At 39.0% G+C, this 18,781-nt stretch overlaps 1 protein-coding gene across 1 annotated transcript; it reads right to left on the bottom strand.

Moving 5' to 3' along the window:
• Positions 1-1,683: 1,683 nt before the first annotated feature.
• On the bottom strand, positions 1,684-11,711 carry LOC111324722 (phosphoserine aminotransferase). The gene is made up of 14 exons (XM_088731820.1): positions 11,549-11,711; positions 9,601-9,661; positions 9,323-9,392; positions 9,107-9,192; positions 6,730-6,788; positions 6,391-6,445; positions 6,107-6,184; positions 5,612-5,706; positions 5,306-5,369; positions 4,977-5,035; positions 4,629-4,731; positions 4,307-4,379; positions 3,067-3,204; positions 1,684-2,396 (listed from the first exon to the last, which is right to left on the bottom strand). Exons 1-14 carry the CDS (start codon positions 11,609-11,611, stop codon positions 2,288-2,290), a joined length of 1,113 nt encoding a protein of 370 aa, XP_088587946.1. The 5' UTR covers positions 11,612-11,711; the 3' UTR covers positions 1,684-2,287.
• Positions 11,712-18,781: the final 7,070 nt, after the last annotated feature.

The raw sequence follows: 18,781 nt of genomic DNA on the forward strand, positions 1-18,781 counted from the left end.
AGTTGTGTCTTGTAATACCTCCACCGACACAGTACTACAGTTTCTGTAGAAACTTACCCCCCCCCCCTTTTATTCATAGACCAAGAGAAGGTTCGCATGTGATGGGCATTCTGCAGCCTACTGAGGAACGGAGATGGTAGATTTAAAAACATCACGAGCACGCATACCCATTCTTATCCCCAGAGCACGCGATGCTTGTCAAAAGAAGGCGAAATGAGAAACAAATGATGGAACTTGCGATGATGTAGTTTTAAAGACTACGATCTACTGACTACGCTCTACCAATTGAGCTAACAATTGGTAGAGCGTAGTTCAAAATATATGAACTTCATATATTTTTCATTGTATCTCATTTATCACTTTCACGGGTTCATTACGAATCAACTTAACGGCCTGCTCCCAGTTGGCTTGTTAGCTCAATTGGTAGAGCGCTGCACTAGTATCGCAGAGGTCAGTGGTTCGAATCCCGTACAGGCCTGATTTTTTTCAGGTCTGATTTTCGCTATTGCATAAATAGCGCTCTCTACTGCGAGGATCATGCATCATACGTATTCTGGTGTGTATTCTGAAGATAACAATAACCTTTGATTTAGCATAGGGAACTTAACAAGGAGGCTCAATGTCAAAAAGCTAAAGAGGAATGTTATTAAAACCACATGGGGGAACTTATTGTGTTTGGATTTGAACGTTGTGAGCGCTCATGAGCTTGAGCTCGTGCCAAAGCGCTCATGCGCATGAGCGCTTTGGCACGAGCCAAGGTCCCGTAACCTGCAGAACGGGCGCATTTTTTTGCGTTTTTATGTCGAACGGAGGCGAACGGTGCGAACTGCGTGTTACGCCTAGCGCTTGCCTCCGTTCACCTGCAAAACGCAAAAAGTTAGACCCGTTTTTCAGGCTAAAGGTCTTGCAAGTCGCAAGGCGGAGAGAGGTCTGGCACTGATAACCAGACCCCCGATAAACCTTTCCCCCACTCGACTCTAACCTTCCCACGCGCGGAGTAACGCACGCCCACAGCCTTGAAATAATATTAACCCTTTACCTTCCAGAGTGAAACCCAAGACAGAGTTTCTCCTTATAATATTAATACAACATCAAACAAGACAATGTAATGAGTGTAATGAGAACGAAGAAAAATATCAGTTAGGGGATTATTAGTTGATCCAGAGCCAATTTCATAAGAAATGCAGACAGTAAGGAGAATTACAAATAAGATCTTACGAGTGAAAGGATTAATGAGGGCCTAACCGAAATTCAAAGGAAACGATCGGTTTTCGCGCGCAATTTAATGCGGAGTTCCTTCGTCAAGCAATGAATTTTCCTATAGTACGAGACCGAAACACCTTGCGGTTGTTTGCTATTACTACCACGCGCTCTGCTTCTTGTCGATTACCATAGCAATCTGACACCTTTAAGTGCAAAACTGAGAAAAGTCAGTGCGCAAGCTTACATCATCTGGTGGATTATGTCCCGGGGCGTTCCATGAAGAGTGGTGCAGATCGAGTTTCGGTTTTTATCAAATATCAAATCGATAACCATTCCCCCCGGTGGATAGAGTGTTTCAGTCATTCGAGAGGGTGTAAGGAACTGGGTTCTCCTAAAGCTGATAGGGAGGGAGTTTATTTAAGTTCTCATGTTACTTGCAGGAGAGGATCAAAATAGAAACAAATAACCAGACAACAACCCTTTTAAACCCTCCCCTTCAAACCTTTATTCAATTCACTCCCTACTGTAACAGTTCTTGCATATTCAACTGCATCCATGCATGTGGGCCAAGTCATTAAATTACTTTTATGTAAAAATAATGTCACATTCCATCAGAATTATCCAGAAATACTCGCTTTCTTTCCACTGAGAACGTTATGTTATTTCAACTTCAGGCATAGCCAAAATTACACCTCCTTGAGACAGTCTTATCGAGGACAAAAGTCTGTATTTTCCAAACAACATGGAGTCATGGAAACTCTTCTAGCAATGTGAAAGAATCAATGAGGCATTGCCACACTTCAAGAGCAGTTTTACACGTTTTGGCCTACTTGAGGTCAAACCAGTCTGCTTGAGAAATCAGCCATTGAATCAAACCCAACAGCGAGTTCCCATTTCAAGATGTAACCAGTGGGTCAACACCACAAATTTTCAAAAGGTCTTAGATTTCAGGTTCAGAATAAATTTGTGTATACTTCCCAATACTTTAAGATTCATTATAGTTTCAGAGTTCGCAAGTCTTCAGAGCTGCTTGTAGTATTTAGTGACGCATCACTGGGTAAGGTTGAAAACTTGATTTAAAGTATTATTGCTTTTCATATCGTTGTCTGAAGTCGGTCATGAAGTCCACAAGTGTTTTTACATCATCAAGTTTTACAGCATTGTACATGGATACCCTTATGCCTCCAATTGACCTAAAAACAAAGTCAGAAATGTCAAATAACAGATGCCTAGATTACCATCTAATTATGATAGGAATGACTAGCCCTCTCTCCCCTCCCCTCCCCCCCCCCCCCCCACACTGCTCTCACTACTAGCACCTGATTTCTTGTCTGGTTCCAATCAAAATGTTGGCCCATCAAGAGAGTGAAATCAGCAACTTCTATAGTTTAGTAGTAAAACTAGAAAATTTCTACCTAAAGGGTACACTGAGGAACCAAAACAGTTTATTCATGAAGCGCCACGGTCTTTCCAAGCAAAAAAGTTATTTCTAATGTTGAGCTGAAAGTTTGAAGTAGGGCATAATCAGTTTTGACTGCATTGTTGTTGTTAAATTAATTGGGATAAATTTGTTCACATGGTCTCCTCTCAGAACAAAGGGAGCCCCTTTAACGGTAAAATGCAAAGTATCCTACAGGTATATCACTTTGTTCAGTTCACCCAACAAGTTTCCACTTGCCCTTTCCATATAAGAATTTCTAGGTGACCTGGTTTTCCATGAGATGCAACAACAAAAAAGTCATGTTCTCCAAAGTAAGGGAAGCTTAACACCTCACTCAGATTCTAATGTTGTTCTCTTCTACCAACGGTGAAATAACACAAAGAAGGAGATTGACATTCATGTGTTTCCTCACGCAAACTAACCTATGTCCCTTGAGCTGGATCATGCCTTTAGCAGCAGCTTCTTCAATAAACTTCTTTTCCAGTTCCTGGTCTCCTCCTGGACTAGCAATTCTGAAGGGAGCATTCATTCTAGAGCGGCTCTTCTTCTCCACTGTACCACTATTAGATCACATCAACAGAATTAGAACAAAAAAGTAAAGAGTGTACAATACAATACAATGTTCTTTATTTCAAGAGGGTGAATACATGATTAACCCAGTAAAGAGTTTTCTAACACATGGCCCTCTGTAAACCCACCCATCCCACCCAGGGGAGGACATCCATCTCACAGTAATCTCACGTGTGGGAAATTAACGTCTCCTACCCCAACCCTGCAGGAGACGGGACCTCCATTTATTCGTCCCTATCCGAGAAGACTAGAATATCTAACCATTTCTTGATGTTATAGAAAGGCAGCGAATTCTTCTTAATTATTTTAAGACCCTGAGTGTTGGTCCGGCCGCGGCTCGAACCCTTGACCTCCCGCACAACAGTCCAGCGCTCTATCCACTGAGCTAACCGGGAGGCGGTGTGTAAATCGTAGCCTTTGTAGCTGAGGTTTCCTGTTGCACGCTTTGAATTTTTGAGCACTGCAGCTCCTTGAGGTTTAGAACTGAATGTAGTTTGGTTGCTTCTTTATTTCATTATGCACCCCAACCCCCTTTCCCCAGAAAAAGGCCAGCATGCTATTGATAAGGCAAAATGTTATATTGTTATTTACTAGGCAATTCAGAGACAAAAGCGGTCAACAGATTCTCTCCTCTACATAACTTGGGGTAGGGATCAAGGGAAATTTGTAATTCCACTGCAAAATAGCCATTGTTTCATTTACTCAAGTTTTATTTTCTCAAAAGCTCAAGGTGCATGGCTGCACAAAGGCAACTGAAAACATGCCACAGTTTTAAAAATAAAAGAGTTTCTAGATCACTTAGTTATAAAATCATTCCACTTTTATTTATCTCCATTGAAGTTGAGAATTTCCTATGTTTAATTTTCTTCTGTATCCAAGGACAAAATACTAGACTAAAAGCAAAAATTAAAAACAAAACACTAACTGCCCAAGCTGATTCTCATCAAAAGTGTTTTACAGACATGTGAAAATTACTCTGTGCAGTCATGCATACAATATCATTCTTCATCCCCAAGATCTAACTACAAATTCTCATTAAAAAAACAAACAAACAAATAAAAACACTAGAAGGGGAAATACAGCTGATCTTACCAATAGAAACCATTTGATGCATCAATAAGCTCATACACAAGATCTGATTTCATTTGATTTATTCTGTTGATCTCTGTGAAAGAAATAGTTAAAGAAAATAAGACCAAAAGCAATGAATGTACTTCACGTGTCTGAACAATGCTAATTAACATAATATTGTGTGACCTCGTCATTTGAAGTAACTAAAACATTTTATTCCCGAAGATATAAACATATATCTTGCCTTTCCTTCATCTTGGAATAAATACTACTCTGATTTTTGTTATTTATATTCTAGAGCAGCTGATGATAGTGATATTGGTTAACAAAGCATTTTGGGTACCTTGAATTCCACCAATTCTCTTAAGCCACTTGAAAACCAGTCCCATGATATAAATACTGTATGTTGGAGGTGTGTTGTACAATGAGTTCATACCAGCTTGGATCTATCAAGAAAAAAACATGGAAAATGATTGTGACTTTCAAGTTCTAATAAAAGTGGCAATATAATTGGTAGACACCATCCCACTTTGCAGTTGGTGATCACAAGGTGCCATAACCACTTAAGCAGAGACTGAATTGCTAATTGGAACATTTGATTCTAAATTGTCAATTAAGTTGAAATATTCAGGTTTCCCTAATCACAAATTTGATCTCTAACAAGAGCCCATTGAGAAACTAATTAAATTACCTTGTAATCAAAAACAACTGGGCATTGTTGCCTTGCAGAACCAATCAAGTCTTCTCTCACTAAAAATGAACAAGAAAAAAAGATGAATATCACTCTGTAACATAAAATATTACTCACAGGGTTCCTCCCCTTTTTCTAGAACAAATTTTAAGGACTCTTCCAGGACTTTTCCTCCAGGGACTCAAATTGATTTTTCCAGGACTTCAAATTTCGCCTTAAACCCTTTCAATCTAAAGATTTCAAAATCAATTCTCCTTACCATCTACAACCCTTTATCACAGCATTGATTCTGAAAACTCTATTTCTTCATTTAAGCAGAATGAACTAACCTATGACAACAGTAACTCCTGCACAACCAATATTCTTTTGAGCTCCACCATAGATGAGTCCAAACTAGGGGGAAAAAAAGAAGACAATTAACAAAACTGAACACTTTCAAGTAGGAACTGAAAGATGATTACACACATATTTACACCCATAATCTGCTTCCCTCCTCAGCAAAAAATATATATCAGCAGAGAAATATATCTCCTTTATTGTTTTTAAAAAATATTTTTAAAAATTTGATCCCTAATTTTTTGAAAATTTTTCTGTATGTTCTTAATGTCCATAAGAGGATGCTTCGTGTAGCTCACCTTACTGATGTCAACAGGTCTTGACAAGATGTTTGACGACATGTCACATACAAGTGGTACCCCATTTGTCTCTGGGACAAAGTCAAATTCCACTCCTGCATGAAAATAATTTTCGGAACACAGGAATATAAGCATGAGAAAAATTTAAAAAATGTCTGAAATATTTATGCAAGTGCTGCAACAAAGTGTTACTGGGTGACCTTAAGATTTGATTCAGTATCCAGCATTTATTACAGTAAAACCAACACAGCAATATGCAGGGCTCCACACTAACTTTTCAACGTACTAGCCAAGTGGCTAGTGACAACTTAGATGTTACGACTATTTCAGTTTGTTTACTAGCCAAACTGGCTGGTGGAAATCAAAAACTACTAACCAAAACTGAATTTCTACAGTAAACTGTCTGTGGCCAGTTGGCTACTATTAGAGTCAGGCCCTGCAATGTGCATATTCAATTTGCTTTTTTATTCAACAAAACAAAAGATGAAGACTTACCATGAATTGTTTCATTAGCACAGTAATAGACATATGATGCATTTGGATTTAAATTCCATTCTTCCTGTGCGGGGATTCCTTTAATGAAACAGAACCATTTTAATCAGGCATTTCCTCAGTTTCCAGTGAAATGGTGACCCAGGAAGCAAAGTTTAGATACAGAAAGCCACATGCAGTTATGCATAGAAGGATCACTTTTACACCTCTCTATATCCATGGCAGAATCCTGGATTTTCTTTTCCAAAAAAACTAAGGAGGTTTCAAATGACTTAGTGAAAACTTACTGTCATATTTGTCCAACTTCTTGAAAACTGGGTTCACTTTGACATATTTCTCTGCCTAAAAGGGAAATAACAAAGTTTATATTGTTGATTGCAAAACTTGTGCCATTCCATTAAAAAAAATTTAAAAAAAAACATTTTTCAGCCTATAGTGTACAAGTGAAGGGCCAGTACATAGCAAAATAAATTGGAATTATTCTAACAAGAGTTTTCACTTTACCTTCAGCTACACACTCATAATTAAATCACATGGCTTCACAGCAATTTACAAGATTGATTATCCTACTTTGAACATGACTGTCAATGCCACTAAATATTTTTTCAACAAAACAATAAACTTACTTCTTTTGCAGCTTTAGCTGACCAAGCCCCAGTAACAATATAATCAGCAGATGCTCCTTCTACAAAGAAACAACATTTTTATTTTATTTAACTAAACTACTTCTAATTAGTGAAAAAATAGAAATGTTTTCCTACACAATGCCCAAGACATTTTAACAAAATAATTCCTATTCTTGTGTATGTGATAAAACAACATGGTGGCCACCTGATCACCTACATGTACTGTACATGTATTTCTCAGTTGCCTTCTACTTTAAAGTGCTACTGAAACGAAATTTTCGTATCTGAAATATTTGCTCTAACCTATAGCAGAGCTTTCAATAAGACCCGGCACCCGCCGGCGCTCAGGCAGGTATTTTGTTGTGAATCGCCGGGTATTTTTCACCGTGCTCAAGTCGCACTCAAGTCGTTCTCCGGCGGGTGCTGTACCGAGGTAGCCACCTAGTTCAAATCTTATTGAGAGCACTGCTATAGTTTTGAATATGCTGATCATCATGAAATAATTTGCTTTGGCCAAAAAGAAGCAAAAGATATCTTTTTTAACCGTTCAAATCAAAAATTTTACACAAAACCATGTCCGGGCTCTGGTACCGAGCTAAATGGATTGATGACGTCACTGGTTGTGTTCACTCCGATAGCGTGGTTTATTTCACTCACTGTTTGTTTGTATTCGTGGGCGAAGGAGATGGCAGATATTGAAGTTTTGTCAAGTGAATCTTCTTCTGAACGAAGCGAAGTTGTCTCCAGTAGCGAAGACGAAGATGGTGGCGTAAAAATGGGGTTGACAGGCCTACACGACTCCCAAGCGCGTGTTTAGAGTAGCCTATTCAGAGTTTAGCCCTCACGAGTATGTCTTTGAGCGACCGCCCTCTTTTGCAAGACACGAGCGGCGGATTTTTGTATAGTTCGCTCAGTAGTGGTTGTGTTTCTATTAAATGCCAGTTTTTCATGAGAATTTGCTTTATGTGTGGCACTGAGTATGCACATCAGGGACTGCGTCTTTTTCGAATCATTCGCCTTTGTAGATGTACAGCTATTTTTTTGACTGTCTCGATCGTTAAGTTGTCTTGATTGCTTTCAGCTTGTGTCACGCTCGCTGATTCGATCGTAATACAGTTCTTAGTGTTCAGTTTTCCAGCCGTTTTGGTTCGTTTTCTTTTCTTTATTTCGGTATTAAAACAACCAATTTCACGTTCATAGAAGCACATGATTGCCTTTACTGTTTCTTGCTCCGCGTTGTTAAGGATTTGCTTTATCTCCTTTTTGAAATCCTCGTCTGCTCTTATTTTGGCCCTTGCCCTATATTGTAGGGATTCCGGGCATGTTCTGCGAGGCATTTGGTACAGAGGGATTTGGGTTCTGTCCTGGTGTACCGGTTCACAAGGGAATTACCATTGTTCTTTCATTGTTTAGCTGTTGTGAATTGTTGGGTCTTTTGTATCAGCTCTTGTGAACCGGTACACGAGGAAAGAACCGGGATTTGTTCGTTATCCTCAGACTTGCCGAGTAGATCATCTTCAGTAGCGGTGTCGTATGAGGCTTCCATGTTTTCTTCATTCTCTGAATGCCATTGCTTTGGCTCGGGGCGTTTAGTAGCCCATCTACTGTTATAATGTCTTTCGACATTTTCTGTAGATGGTCAAGCAAGACCACGGTTTCAATCCTAATCTTGTGGATCTCGTCAGTTTCCGATTAACTAAATAGACTGGTAGAGATTCGTTCTAGGTATCAGTCGGGAATTTTGCTCCCTATCTGGGCGAACCTCTCGCAGATAGCCAAGATGCCGATGTGGCCGCCGATGAATAAGACGAGGATGGCATTTTGCCCGAAATCCTCTTTATCGGCCTCCCAACATGCGAGCCACACTCCATGCTTTTACCCTTCGTTCACAGAAGTACACAACCAGTGACATCACAGGGCTGTTTTTGCCGCGCCAAGATGGCCGCCAATTTTGATCTCAGCCGGTCAACTTCGAATGGTTAAAAATGTACTTTCCGCTATGCGTAGGCCCAAAAAAAGTACACAGCGTTTGCAAATAACATTCAAACTCTATTATATTGCAAAAATCTTGGATATGAAAATTATGTTTCAGTAGCACTTTAACTCCCAAGATTTGACTGTCAATTCTCCCCTCTAGGTACCACACATTTCTTTGTGAATTGGTAATGAGAATTTGGTGTTAGATCAAGATAACAACTTCTACCTTATAAGTCTGAGTATTCTTTTTACCTGTTTGCTGAATAATGTAAGGATATTATAGGGAGAAGTTACATATTGATCACTTCTGAGACTTAAAGGGTTAAAACTCCTTCTGGACAGCCCTGCAAAGATAAGTTAGGCTCTTTTACCTCATAAAAACAATTTCTTTATACTATACCTTTGGCTAAATTAAGAGGAACTGCAGAAAACTGCCCGGTGCCACCTCCTTGAAGAAAAAGGACTTTGTAGTTGTCTGGTATATTACTGCAAATAAAACAGTTTCACCCTTCAAAAACTACTGACCGAACTAAGAATACTGTTCATAATCATTTGCATTTTAGAGTAACTGAAAAATTTTACAAGTAACTACTGAATATTTGACAAGTAAACTCACAGAAGTTCTCTGAGATCACTCTCAGCTTCATTGACAATCTTTGCAAAGTTCGCAGATCGGTGACTCATTTCTGTGAGGGGAGATACAAAAAGATAAAAGAGTTGCAGAAGATCTTTAGTTAAAAGATAATTATTTTCCTAACCATTATACAGTGGCTAGATGTACATATTGACAACTCTAACAAAGCACCTACGGTACCTGAAAAATCAAACCTTTTAAAGTGCCAAAAGACAAAACATAAAAAATAAAGCAAAAATAATGAAAATGTCTTCACATACCCATGACACTAATTCCAAGGTTGTCATAATTGAGCAATTCCTTTTGAGCTTGACCCAAAACCTAGCAGAACAAATTACAGCTAAACATTAACAACAAACACTCAAACATGAGACAAGAAAGGGAATTTTTGTAAAACCAAGTTTTTCCTTGTTTCCAAAGTAATTACAAGTAGCAATAGAAGTATTACCCATCCCCTGGACGCAGGCAGTTTTCCTTTCAACTTATCCTGAATCAAAGCTGTGGTCTAGCAGCACCCAATGGCCCTTGGTGCCTTACTTTTGCTCTTGGCCAACTCAGGAATCTTTGTTTTTTCATAAAGAGCATAAGCTGGGCACCCTGAATTTCACAGTTTCCCTTCAATTCTCCTTAGAGCACAGCCTTGTGAATAGTCTACAACTGCTACCTATACAATTGTATACTGCTGGGTAGAAAGGGAGATTATCACTAAGAGCAATTTCTAATTCTCATGATCTGATTGTAAATTCTCCCCTCTGGCTACAACACATTCCCTTGTAAATTGGTTACAAGAATCTGGTGTTAGATCAAAATAACTTCTAACCTGATAACTTTGAGTATTATCACTACCTATTTGCTAAGTAATGTATGGATGTCACAGAAAGAAGTTATATGTTAATCAAATGTAGGAGTTCAAGGATTGAGGAAAAACAAAACAAAGACCTTCTCTTCACATAGTGAACATTACTTTCAAACTTTGGTAAATCCATTCTAGCAACCTTTTGTTCAACATTCGCAAGAAACAACTCGAAAAAGTCACCAGAAAACTATAAGCTTGTAATTGCCAGTTACGTAATCTGCAGAAGTGCAACTTTATTTGTAGTCTTATACTGATGGAAGAATATTGCAATGGATCTAACAATGCTGCTTCTAAAAAGCTTTAAAACGTCATTCGGGTACACAACGATGTAAATGTAGTACAAAATGACTTAAAGATCAGGATAAAAAAGCAAGCAATAAGAGCTTATTTCAAACATCTTTGCAGTTTCTCATGACAACAAAAGTAAATTTAAGCTAGAATAGATACAAAAGAGCCTTTCATTAGCATGCACTGACAACGTATTGTATGACGGCAAAAATGAATATTAAATTACTCAAATATTGCATCAGCCAAATTTTCTGCTATTTTCTAACAGAGAGCCATTATCCTTGCAAAAATACCAGCCGCTTCTCTAACTTTTCGTAACATACTTCCTACAGCAAATAATCGATGGTGAATCAAAGTGTATGCTCAGACCACACTGTGAATTTGTTTCTTGATTTATCTCGTCGATTTTTGAGAAGATGGCACAAAAAGAGAACCTATTTGTGCAGAGAAAAGGTTTCGAGACCCATTCATTTTTCCTGCAGGTCGCAGATACCAACGGCAAGGCAGGCACCGTCTCGATCAAGAGATCACTCGTAATATCCCAGCCCAAGGAATCTCCCTTTAATGTTTTGCTCTCCTCCCATATTAGGGAAATGGTTCACCTCGCTCCCCATATTAGGGAAACGCGCCAATTTTGTTGAGTTCGCGGATTTTGAAGTTAGCACTCGCGTCCGGGTTGGCCAAAGTACTTTCACTGATGTTTACCATTGATTTTGTTCTACTTTGGGCCGATTCATGGTGACTTTTGCCAAATAACGACGGCATTTGGTAGGAGATAGAAATCAAGTCGTGGTCTGTGCTAAATTCGTGTTATCAAGACGAGAAACAGTGACAGTTTTAACCGATTGCGACCGCCGTTAATGTTTGAGCAAATTAAAGCTTTCACTTTAAAAATGACTTGAATAGAGGGCTTTTCAGAACCTAGATTTTGAAAGAAATCCATTTACAACGAAAGAAAGGAAAGTCATGCAACGCAACATGGCAAGACAAAGCTAACTTCACCTCAGGCCCGCAAGGAAAATAAAATCAGAAATTAGAGAGAAATTGAAGACTGTTACACTTACGTCTTCGGGAAGTTTAGCAGGACCAGCAGAAAAGTTCAGAACCCGTTTATCTGTAGAAGCCATTAGAAGAGTTAACTCGATCGATGCACTTTTAATCAAGAAGGCCTGGAGGTAGTATTTCTTCAAGTGTAAAATAAGAGACAACGTTCTCGAAATTTTAAATTATGTGTTTTATGTAAAATTACAAATCAGCCTCGTTTTCGCAGCTGTCACGTCTGATCACCATTCAGGTCGCTAATTGGTCAATATTCATATGCACGTGAAAAAAGCATGGAGGTCCACAGAGCAAAGGAAAAATACGCATCACAGTGTTCTCGAGTGAATCAGGCGTTAAATAATGCACGCTAGGATAAAGCCTTGAGAATGTGACTGTGACCACAAGAACGCGATTACCTTAGACTTTTTAACAAAGCTCTTTACGATTTTCTTCGCAGCAAAATCGAAATGCCGTTTTAGTTAGTTTATTTTTGATGTTGCTTAAGAACAAAGTGATCGAAGTAAAATATTTTCCCATCTTGAAAAAAGACAACATTACGCAACGCCGAACAAGAGTGAGGGAATAGGCGGGGGGCGGCGGAATGGCGGGGAAGTGTCAGAGGAAGGAGTGTGACCTTTCTCTATCCCGGTACCAAGGGCCTCGCGACTTTTTGATATTGAAAATCACAACGATGGTAATGATTAATGCCACATTTCTGCTAGCAAATATATGTAAATTAATATTTACGTATTTCTACGTAAATTGCAGAATGATTGCAGAAATATAAGAGAAGAATACCCAACTAGTGGCGGGCAAGCAAACATTAAGAGCGAAACACTGTAAGGAACAGTGGCTTGAATTTGATCTAGTTTCGAGGCACATAACGCTTGTGTCTTTTGCGACGAGACATATGCGTGTATCTAACTCAGAACATGAGCTATTTTTAAATACGTCTATTTTCGAACGCACGTTGACGTATGAAATAATTGATTGGTTCATACGTCATCGTGCGTTCAACGAGATATGAAGGCTGATGAATGGCGCTACGCGCCAGGTCTAAAAATAGATATGTCTTCTTTGGACCCCCGCTGGTTTAGGACAAACACTCGGAGTCTTTACAAGGACTTGTATGCGAAACGTGTCAGAAGCAAGACTATTTTCGCTCAAAAAATGCTCTAACTTTCTAAAATGGTTGCAACTAGGCATTGCTGTTGGGGTACATGTAAAAATGACTCAAGATATCCAGAAAGATTGCCAGATTCGCTTAAAGAAATGCTTAAAAATGGTCGGAAAGGCTTCGTACCGTTCCCAAAGCCGAAGCATGACATGGAACTTTGTCAATGCCGGGTAAATGCGTGTTCTAGAAAGAATTTTTCAGTTGATAGTGTTAACTACAATACTTATATTTGTGCTGTACACGGAAATCCTTGACAAAAGCCTTTTCAAACCGCTTGTTTGGAAACGTTACGTAGACGACATCTCGCTATGGAGTGCAAACAAAGCAACAGTAGAACGTTTCATTGAAAAAGCAAACAATCATCACCCAACAATAAAATTTACGGCTGAAATTTCCGATAAGGAAACAACATTCCTGGAGACATACATCCACAAAGGCGAACGATTCGAAAAGGACGCAATCATTGATGTGCGTACTCATTTTAAACAAACTGAGACATTTCAGTATGCACACTGTAGATCCTGTCACCCACAAGGAGTTAAGAAAGGCTTCATAAAAGGAGAGGCCCTTTGACTTCTCAGATCAAACTCCTCTCAAACAATATTCGAGGAGAAAATTGCAAATTTCACAGAGCATTTGCTAAAGAGAGGCTACCCAATCAATCAATCAATCAATCAATCAATCAATCAATCAACCAATCAATCATTTTATTTAGTAATGCAGGTTGTAAGGAAGGGGGCAGCCATAAGGCTGATGTGGACCTACAACGAACTAATAAAATGTAAAACTAAAATAATTCATAAAGTCACCCTATGGTATTTAAATATTCAATATGATCATTGTAATAAAATTCATTAGCAAACAAGTCACGAATTAATTCAAAAATTTACATGCAATGTAATAAAACTTAGAGGCCCAGAGGCCCTCATGAACACAACCCTCTCAGAGGTGAATTTCAAAAACAGGAAACTAGCTCTTCAACAGAAACCGAAGACAAACCAACGAATCTTGCCTTTTATCACGCAATACCAACCACCAGTGCCAAACCTAAAGCAAATTCTCATGAGACACTGGCATTTAATAGAAACACAACCAGTACTGAGCGAACTATACAAAAATCCGCCACTCGTGTCTTAAAATAGAGGGCGATCGCTCAAAGACATACTCCCGAGGGCCAAACTTTGAATAGGCTATTCTAAACACGCGCTGGGGAGTCGTGAAGGTCTGTCAACCCCCTTTTTACATTGAAATGTTAGATCCATAAGTTTCACGAGATGGACTTTACTTTCCTTTAGTATCTTCTCCTAAAGCCATTTCCCATCATCTATACTTGAATCAAGTACATAATGTTTTCCCGACTTGAGGTAGTCACGAACACGTGCGATGAGGTCTGCTCGTTTTCCGCTTAATTTCAAGCCTTTACACTTTAACCAACGCTTCAATTGTGCGTTTGTATAGTTCTCTTGATCTTGCCTGAACTTTGAGCCAGGAACACCATCGTTTTGATTTAGAATACGAGCTTTAGAGGCGTTTGAACTACAGATGGGCACATCATCGCCCATTTTCATTTACTCGAGAAGCCTGTTTGTTTGTCCTAATCGCTCTAGGGGATCAAAATTTCGTGACGTCACGAACGCGCAGCGCCATTGGAAGCGCGTGGGAAGTTTGGAGAGTAAAGAAGATGCTTGAAGAGTTGCTGGAGGCACAGCCGAGATCAACTCTTGTAGTACATGTGTGCTCTTTATACAGTAGTTCATAACTCGATCGATGAATGCACGATGGATGTCAATACAGTTGTTTGGATCACAGGGGGCCCATACAATCTTTTTGTGTAGCCGACCGTTGTTTTATAGTGAATGTACCAGATTTACCGTTTGCCTATAGTGATATATTGCTGACTATGTACATAAATCATTGATAAATAAACGTTGAATTACTTTACCTGTGGTGTATAGTCGTCCTTTTGCCTCAAAAATGTTTTTTTTGAGCGATTTTGAATAAAGGCTGATTTGGTCGTTAATGTAATGCATTAAAGAAAGACATTACATTAATGAATTACATTAACGACGAAATCAGACTTCAAATCGCTCAAAAAAGCACATTTTTGAGGCAAAAGGACGACTATACACCACAGGTAAAGTAATTCAACGTTTATTTATTAATGATTTAGTTACATAGTCAGCAATATATCACTATAGGTGAAGCAAACGATAAATCTGGTACATTCAGGCAACGGTCTGCTAGACAAACAGATTGTATGAGCCCCCTGTGTTTGGATGTTGTTTCCGACTACTCAAACCTTTTGAGAAAGACAGCGCGCAATAACTTAAAAAATAGATCGTCTTTTGACCAAAATAAGTTTTAATGAAATAAAGACAGTTCAATAACTTATTCCCAAGCTAAAAAAAAGATAGATAAGTCAAAATGTACTCAGAAACCTCTATCCTTCAATCATTGTTTACTGGACTTCAGAACATTGCGTTACGTAGTTTTCTTAAAACTTCTGAATGTTAGATTTAAATCAAAATATTCTGTTGCAAAATAGTTCAAGAACATATCAGCAACCAAAAATAAAGTTCACTCGCGGACAAAAGAATAGTCCGGAAGTGTCAAAGCCCCACTTTGGTTAACAAATTCAGTTTCCATTCTCCTGTCATAATTTGTGACGCGTTTTGGATTCGTAGTGTTGTTAACTCGAAAGCTTTTTTCGTCGCTTTCAAGGTTTCAGTGTCGATTGTTTTCCAAACTGAGTATCCTTCGGTAAATTTACTTTTCATTTTGGGATCCTAAAGGTCTATCTCATTAAACTAAAAATAGATTCCATGTTGCTGTCTGTTCAAAAATAGATCTGCAAATTACGTCAAAATGTGATAAGAACAAAAAAGTGGCACACGAGGCGTAGCGCGTAGCCGAGTACGTCATTGGCCGTTTTCACACTAGAGGACGGACAAATCGTCTTAGACGAACAAATCGTCTGATGTGAAAACGGGACGAACAAATTTTTCGACGAACAAATCGTCTGATATTTGGCCGTCTGGAAAGACGATTTTTTGAAGACGATTCGTCCGTCGAGACGAACAAGTCGACGACAGTACGACTTAAATTCATATCAGACGGTGAAATGTTCGATTTTCTCGCCGCGAGGAAATGGGACTAGCAACAGGCGAGGTTTTATGGCGGCAGCCATTTTGCTTTACAACACGACCTGGTGCCTGTTCTCTTTACGCTCATAAGACGGACAACTTTTCGGCATATGGCCTTCTCGAATTCAGATTCGACGAACAAATGCCTGGCAATTTGTCCGTCCAGACGATTTGTCCGTCCTCTAGTGTGAAAACGGCCATTGATGTAATCCGTATATTGTTATAAAAAATGCTGTTGTTCGTCGTGGTTTTCTGGATTTATGAACTTAAATCATTTTTCACGCGATGTAGAGTCGATCAGGCTATTAGTTGTATTGATCACGACGTTTCCACTGCTACGCTGTTAGTCATCGTCACGTGAAGAGGTCGAAAGGTTACTTTTCGCTATTTATAACACCTTGATTTGATGTTATAGGTGTGGTTTGATGTTGTAGGTGTGTTTTCGCGTACTGTCTCTGGTAGTATTTCGATCCTCATTAAGCCTACATGAGATTTTTCAATCTGCATATAAGAAAGGGGTGACATTCTACGGGCCGTTGACAACGGAGAGTGTGTTATTTTGGTGTTACTTGACCTCTCAGCGGCGTTCGACACGGTAGATCATGATATTCTCATTACTAGGCTAAAACATCGCTTTGGAATAACTGGGAAAGCCTTAAATTGGATATAGCCTTATCTATCTGGGAAGACCCAGTTCTTGAAGATCAAGATTGAGGCATTCACGATGACGATGTTAACAATTGGATGTCAACCAATAAGTTGATGCCCAATCATGACAAAACTGAGCTCCGTGTTTTGCACGCCCGTCATCGACCAGAACCCCCGCTAGAATCTATCCTTGTTTGCTCAGATGTCGTCTACTTATCGAACTCAGCAAAGAACATCGGCGCGTGCCTCGAGCTCGACACTGTCATGTCCGTGGACAAACAAATAAACAGCGCATGTCAGTCTGCTTTTTACCACCTGCGCAACATTGCTCAAATCAGTAAACATATCTCTTTCCGTCACTGTGAAACTTTGATCCACGCATTCGTAACATCCAAGATTGACCACTATAATATGCTACTCCCGGGTCTTAGGCAGGATCAAGTCCGAAAACTCCACTATGTCCAGAATTCAGCAGTCCGACTTCTAACAGGCTCACGTAAACGCGAGCTCATTACACCTGTGCTAAGAGATCTGCATTGGTTACCCGTTCATGAACGTATTCGTTTTAAAATTTTACTGATGACTTTTAAATGTCTTAATTAACTGGCGCTATCCTATCTAAGTGACCTCTTAATTCACTATGGACTATCAAGGACATTACGTTCGTCTGACAAAGAACTACTGGTACAGCCCCGCCGCCAACTGACTTAAAACTTGGGGAGCGAACTTTTTACTTCATTGCCCCAAAACGGTGGAATATCCTCCCATTAAGTATAAAACGTTGCAAGTCAACAGAATCTTTTAAATCTACTCTTAAGACGAACCTTTTTAGAAATTACTTTGAATTGTAAGAATCATTACCTGTTTTTTAGGCATTTTTCCGTGATGTTACATCATTCATTGTTGTAAAGTGCTGTTGGTTCAGTAGAGAAACAGCGCTATATAAGATTATTATTATTATTATTATTATTATTTTGACTGAGTGACGTAACACCATAACCAATGAACCAATCAGAGCGAAGGAAAATATCAGAAGAACTCAATGAGGATTCAAAAAGCCTAAAGCACGGGAAAACATGGGTGACCACGTCGTGATTGGTTTTAGTTTTAAATCTGATTGGTTGAAAAGGGAGCGCAAGTTTTTTGGACCAATCGCAAGGCGAATTAGGAAAATAAAGTAAAACCAAGGCAATCCTGAATTACCGTTGACATTGAATTAAACTTTGCTCTGTTCCGACTGTTAAATATCGTTCTCTCATAGGTCCGCTTTGTTTCTGATCGGCCGTTGTGCTTTTTGACAGTGGGCATTCGTGCTTCGGGAGTTTCAATTTTGTTACCTCCGTTGCATGTTTTTGAGATGAAGTCTAAAGTGGATGGCTTCTTTAACCCTACGTGTGTACCAGTGAGGGCCATGAAATCTTTTGAACAAGGGTTAGGATCTGTTGTTCACTAGTGACTTGAGGGCAAATAGACACACGTGTCTGCAGGATAATCATCCGAATAACGAGAAATTCCCCTACAGCTGGAGGCGTAACCGAAACTGAAAATCAGTTAGAGTTTGAGGTTATTCGTTTGCAAATGTGCACAAATACCCGTAAAGTCAAGATCTGGAGATCTTCAACCCTGCTCTAGATCTCTGCATTCAAATGAAGTGCCCTGCATCTAGATCAGTAGCGACATGTACCTAATGGTTTAAAGTTTAGTGCCACTTGGTTAAATTGTTCGTCGAAAGGGTTTGTATATCATATGGAGTCTGCTGGCGAGTATACTCAGATAGTATCAGAAGAAAATCGACAATCTAAGGGATTAATATATTTGTTTTGTTTTATATGACCACCCCTGCTTGTTGAGACAAAGCTCAAATTTACAGCTTAAATCACTGATGGACACAACTTTTCCAAAACAATTAGGTTAATCTCCTGTAAAATGTTTGTCAACTTAAAATCTATTTCAGGAGAAAATCATCGAAGCATTTAAAACCAGTTGAAAAGAAATTAAAATAAAATAGATAATTCGTATAAATACACCGGGAGAATGATTAAAAATCAAAATGTAGCCTTTTTGTCTACACTAAAGAAGTTCTGGAATATACACTGCTTGTTTAATTGGTTCAATATAATTGATTTTTCTCCCTCCAAAGTAAAGTAACGTTACCGGTGGATTCATGTCAGAGAATAAAACACTTGCTACAACTGGTTCTGTTTTGTTTTGAAATTAGCCAGCAACCCGCTCTCTGCAGCGTCTTCCAAAAACAGTTATGCATAAATCATAAGCAGTATCAAAAGATG

Source organism: Stylophora pistillata, chromosome 1 (assembly GCF_964205215.1).
Source record: "Stylophora pistillata chromosome 1, jaStyPist1.2, whole genome shotgun sequence".
Classification (NCBI taxonomy): domain Eukaryota; kingdom Metazoa; phylum Cnidaria; class Anthozoa; order Scleractinia; family Pocilloporidae; genus Stylophora; species Stylophora pistillata.

What these genes read in the sequence shown, in the direction of transcription:
- LOC111324722 (XM_088731820.1), bottom strand. Translation starts at nt 11,611, where the DNA reads ATGGCTTCTACAGATAAACGGGTTCTGAACTTTTCTGCTGGTCCTGCT. An exon ending in CCTTGGAATTAGTGTCATGG is followed by an intron (nt 9,393 to 9,600) that starts GTATGTGAAGAC and finishes CTCCCCTCACAG; the next exon opens with AAATGAGTCACCGATCTGCG. An exon ending in TGCTAATGAAACAATTCATG is followed by an intron (nt 5,707 to 6,106) that starts GTAAGTCTTCAT and finishes ATTTTCATGCAG; the next exon opens with GAGTGGAATTTGACTTTGTC.